Genomic DNA, 14,301 nt, shown 5'->3' with positions numbered 1-14,301 from the left:
CTTTGTGGACAATGATTATGTTTATCAGACACACTACGAAAACGAAGATCCTTACGGAAATCTTGAATTCTGAATTTGGTACGTCCGTAATTTATTATGGAGCCTTCAATGAGACTACTTTAAAGCTGAAACGAGATTTAAAAGAAGAGACATGACATGCATATGGGGATGCGTTGCGTGACGCTTTAAGCGCTGGAGGTAAAGATAACATATAAAGATAACGTGATTTCATGAATTAGCCAATCACGTCAAAGACCTCTAACCTTGACATTGGAAAATTGACGTGGACTTTTTTTCGCTTTCTTTTCCTGTTTGTTTTTTACGGAGTTTAGTGAGTCGCGCAAATTTGTTATCCCTTTGTCTGGAATTTTAAGAAGTTTCGGGGTATTATTTAAGCCAAATGTTGTGGTTCATTTGAGAAGTTTAATACATACTGTTACTACGGAGTTTGGACTCTAGCCTCTTCTTTCGTAAATTGATTTTTTATAATATGGATTAATGTCAGTCTGTACACTTATCGCTTCCCTAAACCAACACCACCCCTAACCTAAGCCAACGCTTACTTCTCCCCAATCCAGCACTTACCCCTCCCCAACCCAACACTTACCCCTCCCCTAACCCAACACTTACCCCTCCCCTAGGCCAACAACAGTCAGCTGATGACAAGTTAGGGTTAATGTTGGGTGGGGGGAGGGAGAGTAGGAGCGCGGTTACTCAGTTGCTAAGAAACTGACATTGATCCTGTCCTTCAGTAGCATGTTGATTAAATGGACGATTCGATTCGATTGAAGCCTTGAGCTGCTCTATTTCTTTTTTACCCTAAACTTTTACTAATCTACGGCATCATACCCTGACGCTGCCGTAGATCGGCAAAAACTTGGAGTAAACAAGAAATACAGTAGCTCAAGGCTCAATCAAATCGTCCATGTCAGTATTTTAGTACTTGACGGTGTTAAAAGTTCAAAAGCAGTTGCGATAATAAGAAAATGTATCTTGTTTTCGACGAATGTGGATAATTACTGTGCAACATTTTTCATGAACGGAAAAAATATAATTTTGGCATGAAACGACAAACAGTGACTTCCTAATAAATTTTTAATAATGCTGTTGGGTTAGGGAAAGAGTAGGTGTGCGCATGTGCATTTGCTCAGATACCTTCATTGATCCTCAGGACAACTTCAAAGACCTTCAAATGTTTACTGAAATACTTAGGCCCCTTCTTGATTTAGAAGACGCAGGACACGTCACAACAGAACACCACCCCACCCACCGATTAGTTTTCTCTTTGTTCTCAACTGATTTATGTCAACGGTGTCTTCTTAAACAAATGAGAGCCATGCTTATCTATGAGTAAAACTGACTAACCTTACTGGTCGTTTTAAAACAGATTACATGTTCCGTTCGAGGTAATTCATCCCTTCACTCTTTTATTCAGGAAATGTAAGCAGAAAAGGACTGGGAGCGAATCGGACAAGACTGAACACATGTTAAAAGAGGGTTTAAAGAAACAGCAAAGAGGTTCTCAAGGATATCTTAAACACGTAAAATCGGATGACTCAGTTTTGGCAGAAAAGGAAGATTATCTGAAGAAGAACATGAAGATACAGGGGAGCCTGTCCCAAGGGTATGCTCTGGGGGCTGAATCCAGTGACAAGGAATGTGCTATGGTGGAGATCATTTCAAATTAAGATCTCTGCTGCTCTGGAAATTGATTTTATCAATCAGTCCTCTGATTGGCGAGCTGACAGTTATCTGCGAAGTGACGTTTAAAGCGATTTGCATTATGTAAATCAAAATATATTTTTTTCCAACACTTTTTCTTGGCCTCTTTGGCTCTTTAACCCCTTACACTGTAACATCAGTATGTAAGTTCTCCATACCGTTCTCTACATATTTCCTACGGTTCTTACAAGGAGAATCTGTTTAACAATCAACGGCTTCTTGAGTTCGCGATCTTTTCTACTATTCTCATGACCTTAATACTTGATTCAGGAGTGATACTGTCGGGAGAAATTACATACTCATCACTCCTTGGGGTTAATTAAAGGGTTGATGTAGCAATGTAGCTTCTGTGTTAGAACAACTTTTAACGGGGTAGTACACTTTAAGATAGAAACATCTTTCATGTCTTTATTATAATTTAAAATGGAGGTGGATCAAATAAATTTTTAAATGGAGTTCGACCATAATTCTTTTCCTCATTTCGAAATACTCATCGTTAAGCTGTGAACGATCTCAAATACTGAACTGAAGAAATTTCTCTCTGAGAATACCCGTCATCTTTCAAACGCCCTGAAATTTAACCATCAACCCGCGTTGAGATCGGAAAATTTCAAACATCAACTGTCATAGGCATCTCCTTTTTTAAAGACCTCTTACATCTAATATAAAGTTATATGAAAATTTATCTTCTTCCCAGCACATCTTCACCGCGATATGTCTCGCGAGATATCACCGCGACGATATCTTCACCGCGCGCCGGTAACATGCCATTCGGTTCCACCGTTTTCTCGGGTACAGCCTTTAATTCTTCCGAGGAGGAACTTTATCTCCTAGGGGTCGCTGCTCAGCGGCTAGTAGTTAAGTCTATAAAATGATTTTTGCGGGGGCCATCATGCACAGTTTTGTCGACCAAAACCATTGTCCATTGAAGAGCGTTATACACTCTCCCCGAAATACTAAGATAATGCCCTGTGCTGTTAAAATGCTGTTTTTTGCGGCATGAATCCGCCAGTTCGCTTTCGGGCTCCATTAGACCTACAATAGAATATCGATAAGTATACCAATATAGAAAATAATTGGTGGTACGGGTTAATCTCGTACCCAGCTCCTACCGTGTAACTGTAATTAAAATGTTACAACCACTTGGTCGTGCAAGGTCTGGGTACGAGATTAGGTAAGGGCAGATAAGGAATTTAAATTTGAGTGTTCAACTCGATCTCCCACGATTGATTGCACAGCTTGACCAATCTCTGACATTCAAAAACAAACCACTTGCGAGGATAGGTATTTTAGGAAAGGTTTAAAAGTTGTGACGTAAAATTTTTAACACATGTGTACATGCAACATTATCGTAATTAAACTTGACGTCACAAAGCGCTAATGATCACTTGAGATTATTCAGTTCAACTTCGTGCGCGTTTTTGAACAGCTTCGAGATGATTTCGAAAAGACAAAGCATTGTGCTCATCATGATTATTTTGTGCTCTTATACTCAAGCCAAGCATGAGTGTCCGTTGCAATGTGACTGTACAGATGACTTCTCCATCGTAGTCTGTCGAAGAATGGAAAAATTTCCCGTGTTCAGCTTTGCATCAAACGTCAAAACTCTGTAAGTTATACTTTCCATTTTCCTGGACATGGCTACTTGAAACTTTAATCGGCATTCAAATGATATACATGAATTCGCTAACAAATAGTTTTTAAGAAAGGTTTATTGAAAGAACCGGGAATCAAAAAAGTAACTGTATCATTCCTAAAAAAAAAAACAAAAAAACCAAATCAAATCGCTTAAAAGATAAAAGGAACTGGGGATACAAGGTGGGTTAGGGCGGGCGTGTTACTAGAAGCACTTTTATTTGCCTTATTTGTTTGTTTGTTTTTCTGTTTCTGCAGGGATTTGGCATATGGACAAATCAAACACATTGACTTGAAAGACGTGAGGGCTTACTCAAACCTGGAAAAATTGTAAGAGGAGACATGCTTCTTAGACTTCTAAGGGTAGAAACAACTCGAAAGCATCGAGTTTTTTTTTCACAGTTCAAGAAGCAAACGTCATTGATTAAAATAAGAAAATGAACGTGCACAGCACAATATGTCCGTCTTTTACTTCAAGGTGTCTTCAATCCTGAATGGTCAGCCCACGACAAAATCGCTCCGGGAAGAAAAATTCCAAAATTTCACTATTGTTTGTCTATCCTTAGGTATGTTAATCATAATCCCTTGGACTGCGACCACGAGACTATCCACACGCTGAAACACTTGAGAGAAACCGCTGGATTGAAATCATTTGACGGCCACAAAATTAAATGTCCACCAAAACTTCCAGTAATGAATGATGGATTCCACGGTAAGTTAAACCTATAGCTTTTCGTTATACATGAGTCTTTGTTATGAAAACCATTTCAATTCAAATGCAATTTTTACATCAAACTTGCACCCTTTATAAATAAAAAATCTTTCTTACGTTTACCTATGAAATCACGATGCAAAACTTTTTTACAGACCATAATCATCATGGACATCATCATCCTTATCACGGACTGACAGGAGTTGCACCTCTGATTTATTTTCATCATGGAAGTTTTTCTCCATCGGCAATAGCTGGTATGATTGTAGTCAGTGTTCTGAGTATGCTCAGTGTGGCTGTTGTTTGTTGTGCCTTGGTACGCTATCGGCACAAATTCTCCCGGTGAGTTTCCATTACCTTCACGGCTTACAGTGCACAAGACTGATACCTCGTTGGTTCCTAACACTTAGTTTTAATTGACAGCAACAAAACTTGACAAGATAATCCCCTAACTGACTTTTGTCTCTTTGCCTCCAGAGAATCTAAGCGCCAAAGTTCGTCTCATGGAGACCCCCTCAGCAAGATGGAGAAAGGAGCTGGGTATGAATTTAACACAACTGAACACTTGTTAAAGGAGGAACAGGGAAGCAATAAGAAAGGAACCGGAAACAAGTCAGACCCTGTTGAAAACAAGTTAAAGGCTAGTCTAAGGAAACAGCAAAGTGACCCCCAGGGACATGCTAAAAAAGTGAAATCTGATGAGTCGCTTTTGGCAAATTGGGAGGATCATCTGGAGAAAAAAATAAAGACACCGAGGAGCTTTTCCCAAGGGTATGCTGCGGGGACTGAATTCAGTGACGAGGAATCTGCTATGGTGGAGATCGACTTGAATTAAAGTGATTGCTTTTCTGAGGACCAATGTGATGAACGAGTTGTTTACTTTTGAACGTAAACATTGTTAAATTTTACACAGTCAAAACGTTTCACTACCGATTCTTTATTTCCCAGATATATTTAACAAAACCAAGAAGTACCTATTTGTAAGTTCACAATGATTTAATCAGTTATATCCCTTACGTTTGTGTTTGCGTTTCTTTGAGGTCTCAAGACAGACTTTTTCGTATCTTTATTGTAACCCTAAAAAAGGAATTTCATTAAGAAAAAATGTTGTGTTTTAGATCGAGAGCAATTGTGACCTCGTATGTATACAGTGACTCTTCTCCAAGGAGAAGTCAGCGAGGAAAGCAGCAATAAAAAGGAAATCGTTATGTAGAATATGGCAGGTTTACTTTAAGGTGTCTTCAACCCTGACTGACCGCCCTATGACAAATCATCTCCTGGAAGACAAATTCAAAAGAGTTTCAATGTTATTTGATTCATCTAAAGGTTTATCAATCATAGTCCTCTGAAGTGTGATCACGTGACCATTCGCACGCTGAAACACTTGAGAGAGACCGCTGGATTGAAATCAATTGACGGAAACGAAATACGTTCAACTTACCATGGATTCCCTCATTCATTAATGGAATTTTTCATGGATGAATGAGAGAACTACGGTAAGTTGCGCATATATAGCTAGTCGCCTAACTATAACAATTTATTGATTTAATAATTAAAAATTCTTCTTTTCAGCTCCCCTATAAGCCACCTTATTCCTTATAATGAATACGTTATAAACGGAAGAATTTTTGCACAAGGTGTAGGGTGAACTAAAAGGAGGAATTAACCAGCGCCGCTGAGGGGGAAGTTTACATACAGTGTAGCGTCAGTAGGCTTGCCAGAAGAGAGAGATTTTCCATGCAACGGCTTAGAAATTCGCGGGGACTTCTACGGCCAATAGAGTTGAGAGTTATCCGATTAACTAATTAGACATGTGGCGGCTTTTACACAAATGAGAATACTAATAATTAAAATTCGCCTTAAAGTCACCTTATGCTTCACGATGGATAATTTGTGGGTGAAACAATTTTTTCCCGTGCCAAGGGGTTGCTACTGACGATAAGTGGAACGTTTTTTGCTCGGTTCAAATACAGCAAATCTTCCCGAAACTCAGAAACTCCGGAAACCCCTTTCACGTGTTGTACATGCCGTTATAGAAAGCTAAACGACAGTAAGAAAGGATTTTAAGTGAATGGAAGGCATCTGCAGAATGTTAGCATTGCGAGACTTGTCCCTGTTCACGGATGTAGTGCTTTGAGAAAGCATGTCATGCGATTTTGTAACGCCGAGGATCTTGTCTGTTTGAGTGTAATACTTAGCAGACTGGGTACATTTTTAGCCAGCCTGGGTTGCAATCTCATCCGTAGATGCGCCCATCATAGAGAGTGTGATAGAACAACCACTGACGAAGGGCTAACGCTCGAAACGTCAGCTTTTAAACTCTTTACAGTGGCCAATTTACGTTATCGACTCAGTTGATAACACTGAATTACGCTGTTATACTCTCCCACCGACGCTCCATTTATTTCAAGGGCAGACAGATAATTATTAAGCCTAGCGGCGACTATAGATTCAGCGTAATGCTGTCCTGGTGCGACAGATTCGATAGAGGGGAGTGGCCTGGTCCAGCTTTGAGGCTTTCTCTCCCAGTTACACGAGAGCAAAACCAATGGAGGGACTGAAAAGCCCGTTTGAAGGGAGATCGAGAGGAAATGAATAACTTGGAGAGGAGTAGGGCTGGGAACGAACCCCACAGCCGAGTGGAGTCATGAAACCGTCCAGAGACCGGAAGAGGGGTGTGTTTAGGAACCTCCCCTGGACACGACTTGAGTGCGGAGAGAATTTGAAAGTAAGATCTCTAATAAGAAGTTGTTGGTTGGTCCCTGAACTCTGCATGGGTTCAACCACTGGGAGAAAAGAGTGGTTATCATGTGACCAAGCATCTGGTTCAATCATGCGCTTTAAACAGAGCCTTTACTTAATTGCTCTGCATATGTCCCTCAGGAAAACCTTAGAAGCAAAGAAATTAATTTTTTTTGTATGCCAAAGAGCAGAGTATGCAATTTTAGAGCTTAAGCACAGCTTGTGCAGTTTGTGCTGAGAAAGAGACATTAAAGTGTACTGTAGCGAGTTTCAAAGTGTCCTATGACCTCTCTTCATCGCGTCTCACTACAAACAACTCCTTCACCTCTGCAAGCCGTATTCCACCTCGCCCCCGACAAAAATAAACACTCATACCAGCCCCACCCCCCTCCTCTAAAACACAAACTTATAAAACAGAAGTTACCAACATTTTTAATCGTTTTTAATTTTGAAAATACATCCGTTGGTGACGCTAGTCTCTGAAAGCCAACCTTCTCTTAGCTTTAGTTTCAAGGTCTACATCGACGTAAGACATAAAAAGTTAATAATTGAACAAGAAGTTGGGAAGTTAATCTATTCCCTCTTTTCCTGCATGTGTGTATACTTTGAAGAAAGACTCCGCTTCACAACAGGGAATTGTTTATCAACACAGGGAGAAAAAGAAATTTTTCTTACAATAAAATATAACTAAATAAAATAAAAATAAATGAACATTACAATTCTTTCCTTCACTAAAGCTTTTCAAGAATCAGGAAGAGTCCTGTTACATTACGAACCCTTTCCTCCTCACGATGCAATCCGCAATTCTCCTTTCTGTATTGCATTTATTCCTTAATTACTGGTTATGAGAATTTGGAGTTTTATCAAGGCAATACATCTTAGTTCTTCACTCTCAGTTTGCCTATAAGTGTCCCAATAATTCATGGAGATATTTAAAACATAATCATCGACAGTGAGATTGAACGTGTTAGGCGAATGAACACACTAAAATTGGCACAGCAAAATCATGAAATGATTGAAAAAAAACGTTGTGCGGCCGTGACAATTTGTGTTCGTTTTTCCTCTAACAAGAGGACAAAAAGCACTAGTATTAAGGACATTAATTTTAAGCCTTAAGCTTCCAGGTTGGACACAAATCCAAAATAAGACGAATATCAACTGGTTTTAACCTCTTCAACTCTACCTTAAAAACATACAGTTCAGAAATCATGGTAAGAGACGAAACAAATCGGTGACAAGGCCCACATAAAATCAATTTTCACTTCTGCCACCTTGTGAAGGCACACGGATCCTCAAGTGAACACCAAGAAATCACCTTACAATACTACCAGCTGCAATAATTGCAACAGCGCAACACGAAATGTTTGATAAACTCCAGTACACAAGCAGCTTCAACAAGCCACAAAGACTCTCTTGACTTTCGACCCAGTACACGCGGGTTACACATTTATAAGGTGGCTCAGTCAATCTTACCACTCTGCCACTAAATTAAGCCATAACATTCTACATTCTTAGAGCTAAAAAGTTTTAACTATTTATAATATATATGTATATCGCATTTACACAGTATTGTCACTTCCCTGTTATATATTTGCTATGCAGGGTAACATTTTAAAAGGCATAATTTAAATGAGAAAATCCTTTAGCAACTGGGGTCTTTTTTTAAAAAACCCAGCCACTTTTGACAACTATGTACAAGGAATAATTACAGAGTTACCGAGGGGATATCTCGGCTAAATTACACACTAGAAACTCCTTGGAAGTCTGATAGACAAGTCTAATCCTTCAACTCTCACAACTGATTTACAAAGAAATTCTCCTCGCGATTTCCCAACAATTTTCAGTAGACAGGTGATGAGAATAGAAACATTAATCAGCAGGAGGCTCTTGTTGCGATAAGCTACCACATTCTCATGACTAATACATTAGGGATTGTATAGCAGATGGAATGGAAAATTTGTAATCAGATCGTGAAAGTGGAAGGATTAGCCCCCTTGTCGTGTGATTATGATAATACAATGAATAATGAAAACTCATAGCTAAACTTAGTATACATAGTTATATTTGAATAATGCTTCAGTTTTAAAGAGTTGATTCTCGGCGTGTACACTACCAAGGAATGATTTCAACATTACTTTTTCATCGGAAGAAACCTTTAAGATTAGCGCATTAGCCAAAACAAAGCACCCATGCCGGACGAGAATTACAACAGGCATTGAAAAAAGGAGAAAAGGAAGAAAAAGAAAACGAAAACTTCTGTAAAATCAATGCACATTTATTCGGAACGACTCTTTTCGAATTCTACGGTAGTGCTCGTCAGTAAGACAGAATCTACTCAAGGGTCGGGATAACCAAGAGAAGTTCGGAACATTTTGAGAAAATCAGATTGGTTGGCGACAATAATGGAGAGGCGATTTGGAGCTACGAACCTTCCACGCAAGTTTTTAGGTTCGAGAACTCACTACAACGGACAGTGATGTATCGAAAGCCTGTTCTTTCACCCGCTATGTAAACACTGCCAATTAAAATAAATTTCTGGCGTAAGGTTGCGAGCGACGTGATAACTAGGTTTCTCTTGGATATGCCCCGAATCTTCGCACCCTTACTATAGAAATGACACCCTAAGAAACAGTTGATTCAGTTTCTCCCGACCTACGGAACAAGAAATCCATTTGACAAATAATAAATAAAACAAGCAAATTAAGCCTACAAAGTGTACCTGTACGATAAAAGATAAAACCCCTTCAACACAACATAATGCAACCGTGGAATTCAGCCATATCAATATCACTCTTTGCTGACTCTTGAAAAAATGAATCAATATCAGTATCAAAGCAACTGCGCCTTCCTTTACCTAACACTAGGGACCTTCAGCAAACCACGACAGCGACGGCAACGAGGACGTGGCAAAACAAAAGATCTAATGAGTAGAACGATAGCTCAGCGTGTGCGTTTTAAAACTGCGTACATTTCTTAGCCGTCCTCTGCAAAATAACGTGAAATCATCAGAATTTGCGTGGTCCGAGAAAGGAAACCCGGACGGCAGATTATTTAAGTTTCCATTTGGAACTCAAAGCCGCTCTCAATGTTATTCTGAGGTTAACTCACGGCACCGTAAGAGATGTTAAGCACATCCAATCATTCGCGAAATTCCAACTAAAAATATGTATTCATTTTTAAATCGACGTCTTCCTTGGCGTTACCGTCGTAACTGCTTAAGGTCCCTATTATCCCTAACTTGTTAACAGTTGATTTGTGTTGGGCTAGGCTAGGGAGGGTGCAGTTGCTCAGATACAAACATTGATACGAAAGATTCGTGACTACCTGACAGCACAGTAGAAGGGCGTTCCTTAAACCTCGTTTAAGGCGAGTTCTGTCCATTTATTCTTGGAAAGCTTGCCTTTTTTTTTTGAGGGGGGGGGTGTGGGGTGTGGGGTGTGGGGTGGTGAGATCACTGATACATTTCTGTCCCAATAAATCGCTTTACCTCAATGCAGCTCTGGCTGGGTCAGCAGTCAAAATGTAACGATTATTCGTCCGTCATTTAAACCTACACGACTGTGTACCGATTTATAACGAGTGCTGTGATTTGCGTGATAGACGCATAAGGGCATTTACACAAGATATTTATAGAAGCTATTCTACCTAAAATCGTTCTTTGCTTTTGATTTTCTCTGTTTTGGTTTCATGTTTCAACTTGTTCTTCTTCCATGGATTCGTCAATACTTCTGAAATTTCAAGAGTGAAAAATCTCCACAGTTATTTATGAAGGTAGCGCGAGTATAGGTCTGTCGTCTAAACAAAGGGGTACCCACTGGGGTGGGGATAGGTGATCAAAATGCGTGCGAGCCACTGAACTAGGAAAATGAACCACACAGGGGTGAGATGTCTAGGCCACTGAACTGACCTCATATCTTAAAAGTATTGGTTAAGAAAAGTTACGCTTCATCTAGATGGTCTACTTGCTGAAACACATTCTCATTAGCAAAATACACTCTTCAAACTTGGCGCAATGGATAGCGCTTCTCTTATCATGCAAGAGATGAGTAGAATATTTCTCAGCAGACTGTCCAATTCTCAGCTATAAGTTTAATCTCACGCAGCAACCAAACATGCAAAAGCCTTTTGAGCTATTCAGCGGACTTAACAAAACACTAACAGGAATGAAAGGAAGGAGCGATGAAGAGGGAGGGGGAGGGGGGGGAGAGAGATGGAAGGAGTGAATTTTGGGTTACAACAACAACTCGGAAATAGCTTTCAGTCGTTTTCTAAGTTAAAATGAACCCAACCTGTAAAACTAAACCGATCTCAAAGGCTCAGGACCTAGTTGACATAAACACCAGTTGCAATTAAAAAAATGGGATGGCTCTGCATCCATGTTTCTTTACTGGAGAGAAGAAAACGAGCTTTATGCCTGAACAAAGAAACAGCCTCCTGTCAACGAACAGAATGACATATCTTACTTGTCTGATTCCTGTACAACTCCCATGGAAAGTGACGCTAGCGCCGTCACGGTATCGGCCTCTTCTTTCTCTCGCTGTTGAGCTTGGACTAATGATTGGCAGATCTGTGTGGCGGCTCTCTTCACACTGTTCCAGTATCTACCTGCAAGAAATGAAATTAAATCTTACTTAAAAAAACACCTAAAATGTTTACTCTTCTGGGCCAGGTTACCCATTACCACAGGGTAAAGCGACTTGGAGTGCACCACTTCCCTTACATGGTAATTATTATTTGTCCATAGTGGTGAATATCCGTGGATCGAAACCAGACAAGGATCTTGACTACACAAAATGTTAAAATAAGATCAGGTAGGATCCTGTTTGAAATTTTCTCCGAATAAAATGGAAAAATGCTCAATTCACTTACCTTGAATATTTATCGTTTTCTCAAGCACAGCTACAGCATTTGGATTCGGGGCCCGTTTAAGGCTATCCTTAGAGAGTTCAGGAAGCTACGAGAAGGCGAATAATAGGTTGCTGTTACAAAAATTGACATCCTAAAATACTTCATTGCACTCTAGTTTGTTAGCTTGTTTGATTGTTTGTTTGTTTATTCGGTCAACATTCGATCTCTTTTCCGTTCGTTCGATTGACTTCGATTTCATTCGCTTGTTTTGCAAATTGTTCATTCACATGCTCGTCTGCTTGTCTTGTTTGCCTCTCTGAATACATAACACCCTCCCTTCTGTTAATCTAGCCATCAGTAGATGAAACCAGAAAGGAAAGAAAACGACCACAGATATAAAACAAAGTTTAGTTCTCACTGTTTCTCCTAACAAGGCCTTCACACACGCCTCAGCTGCGTCGCACAAGGACGGCAAACTGTAGCCTCCTTCCAATGCCATGACCACATGGCCCCCAGCAACATCCATGAGCTGTTTCGTCAACTGCGCATAACCTGAAAATGCACCATGTGTACATAACCGCATCACAAAGTTATACCTCCACAGTATTTCTTTCTCACGCGAAGACTGACCCCAAAGTTACTTTTCCTCTTACTGTTTCTACAAACGACACTTTACCTATACCACCAGTGTGCGAAAAGCCTATCATATATGTAACTAGAACATGGCATTCATCACCAACGAGCTCATAACTTAGCACACCGGAATTCAAAATCAGGCCTCGTCTGAGGGCTCCATTCCTCATGACTGAGAGAGTGGGATGTCTCTTTGACCCACACACAAGATACCTGTTTATCGAAACATATTTTTAATCGACGGCCGTAATCAAAATTCTGGCTTCCTCTCTCAGTAAGCTCCATACTAAAGGATTTCAAACGCGTGATTAAGACCCTTAGTACTCTTTTTCAGTATCCTTCGACCACGAAGCTTAAATCAACCAACAACTAAGCTAAATATTAACGAAGTTTCGCTTCCATTTTGGCTTCGAACAAAAACCATCATCAAATTCAAGGAAACAACAAATTTAGACTTGGGAAGACAGAAAATTCTTCCAGGATAAAATTAGTTAAAGAAGAAACGAGGATAGTCGAGGCGAGCGGAAAAACCCAAATCACAATTTACAAACTTAAAACATATCGAGCTACATTGTAAAATAATCACGATACACGAGGCGTGACGAAGCCTCCTTAAATATGTTGGATCAATGTCAATATCTTAACAACTGCGCACCTACCCATCCCCTAACCCAACAACAGTCAACTGATAACAAGTGGAAGGTTAAATGTTGGGCTAGGGGAGGGGTGGTTCAGCAGTTGCTCAGACACTGACATTGATCAAAGATGCTTTTGTTTTCATTTTTGCTTGTTTTCTTTTTGTCAGTCCGGCTGTCGGCCCTGTACCCATACAGCAACCGTTGATTTTCACTCGCCAGACACACTGATTCACTCGTACTGGGTGAGAAGGCGACAGCTAATTTCCCGCAACACTACTCCTTAGTTTGATACTTACACGCTGCCGTGACCTGGTAGCCACCCAAAGCAGGCGAATGTCCGGCCGCAGCGTCAAACCCTGCTGAAACTAATATAATGTTGGGCTCAAACTCCTTCGCTATGGGAATCACTATGGAACGGAACGCTGCGAAGTACTCAGCATCACCATATACAGGCTCTGTTGAATAACAAATACAAAAAGCAATTACAATAAGCTGAATTACTCACACATTTTGATTGGTTCCCATTTATCTTAATCTGCTGAATCATTGTTAAGATCATGATAATAAAAGAAATGATCGCCAACCTAAGAAGCTTTGATTGTTAAACGAATTCTCCCTGTCAGTACCAACGGAAATTTATAGAGAAGAGTGCGGAGAATATGGATACTGATATTAGGATGTAGAGGGTTAAGGCAGGGTGGAGAGGAGAAGTAAGAAACATATAAAGTTAAGGATATTGGTTGATTTAACATCAAATGTTTTCGGTGAAAATTCGAAGAAATTTTATGGCAGAAGATGAGTAGAACTTACGTTTTATACCTTTGGAGCGAACAAAGTGGAGCGAGTAATGTTGCCGTAACTTACCTAATCCGCCCATGAAGGCAATATTGACATTGTAGCCGACGCCTATTCCAGCACCACACTGAAACAAACAAGACACATCCAAAGGTACTAAGTCTTGCAAAAAGTAGAATTTAGGTTGAAATGATTTGTTCATCTTGACACCTACTTTTAATAACTAAATAAAAAACAACAGTAGAGAAACTTTTTTTGGCTGTCTAATCTACGCCTGTTATCAACAAGGAGTGTTCAACTCTTATTTTGACCAAAACATCTGCACATTACTAGTGTATCAATTATTGTAAGAGACTCACAATAATCGATACGTTGTCAAAATTAATTCATTGTAACTGATTGTTGTGTGCGATAACTTGAGCCGCGCTGCCCTGCACCCAATCCTTCTCCTTACCCATCCCGACTTGTTTGGTCGTTACATATCAGAATCAAAGCAATGGAGAAGTTTTCAATTGAGGATCGAAAGTAATCCATCACTTTGCTTTGTGATTGGTCTAAAAAACTCATGCCACCTTC

At 39.9% G+C, this 14,301-nt stretch overlaps 2 protein-coding genes across 3 annotated transcripts in view; one reads left to right on the top strand and one right to left on the bottom strand.

Annotated features, from left to right (window-relative positions):
- Positions 1-4,050: 4,050 nt before the first annotated feature.
- LOC131785478 (uncharacterized) lies at positions 4,051-4,904 on the top strand. Its single transcript, XM_059102369.2, has 3 exons — positions 4,051-4,069; positions 4,225-4,411; positions 4,547-4,904. Exons 1-3 carry the CDS (start codon positions 4,051-4,053, stop codon positions 4,902-4,904), a joined length of 564 nt encoding a protein of 187 aa, XP_058958352.2.
- A 2,323-nt stretch (positions 4,905-7,227) lies between these two features.
- LOC131785536 (histone deacetylase 4) overlaps positions 7,228-14,301 on the bottom strand; it is a 35,068-nt gene continuing 27,994 nt past the window's right edge. For both annotated transcript variants that reach the window (XM_066173113.1, XM_059102447.2), the window contains 6 exons: positions 13,795-13,852; positions 13,227-13,385; positions 12,078-12,211; positions 11,681-11,765; positions 11,275-11,416; positions 7,228-10,539 (listed from right to left, as the gene is read on the bottom strand). In XM_066173113.1, the coding sequence (XP_066029210.1) occupies positions 10,497-10,539; positions 11,275-11,416; positions 11,681-11,765; positions 12,078-12,211; positions 13,227-13,385; positions 13,795-13,852 (621 nt within the window). In that variant the 3' untranslated portion in view covers positions 7,228-10,496. The remainder of the gene's footprint in view (positions 10,540-11,274; positions 11,417-11,680; positions 11,766-12,077; positions 12,212-13,226; positions 13,386-13,794; positions 13,853-14,301) is intronic.

The sequence above is a fragment of the Pocillopora verrucosa genome, chromosome 10 (assembly GCF_036669915.1).
Source record: "Pocillopora verrucosa isolate sample1 chromosome 10, ASM3666991v2, whole genome shotgun sequence".
Classification (NCBI taxonomy): Eukaryota; Metazoa; Cnidaria; class Anthozoa; order Scleractinia; family Pocilloporidae; genus Pocillopora; species Pocillopora verrucosa.
The sequence above is the reverse complement of the archived record's forward strand: the minus strand, read 5'-3'. Positions and strand labels throughout refer to the sequence as shown.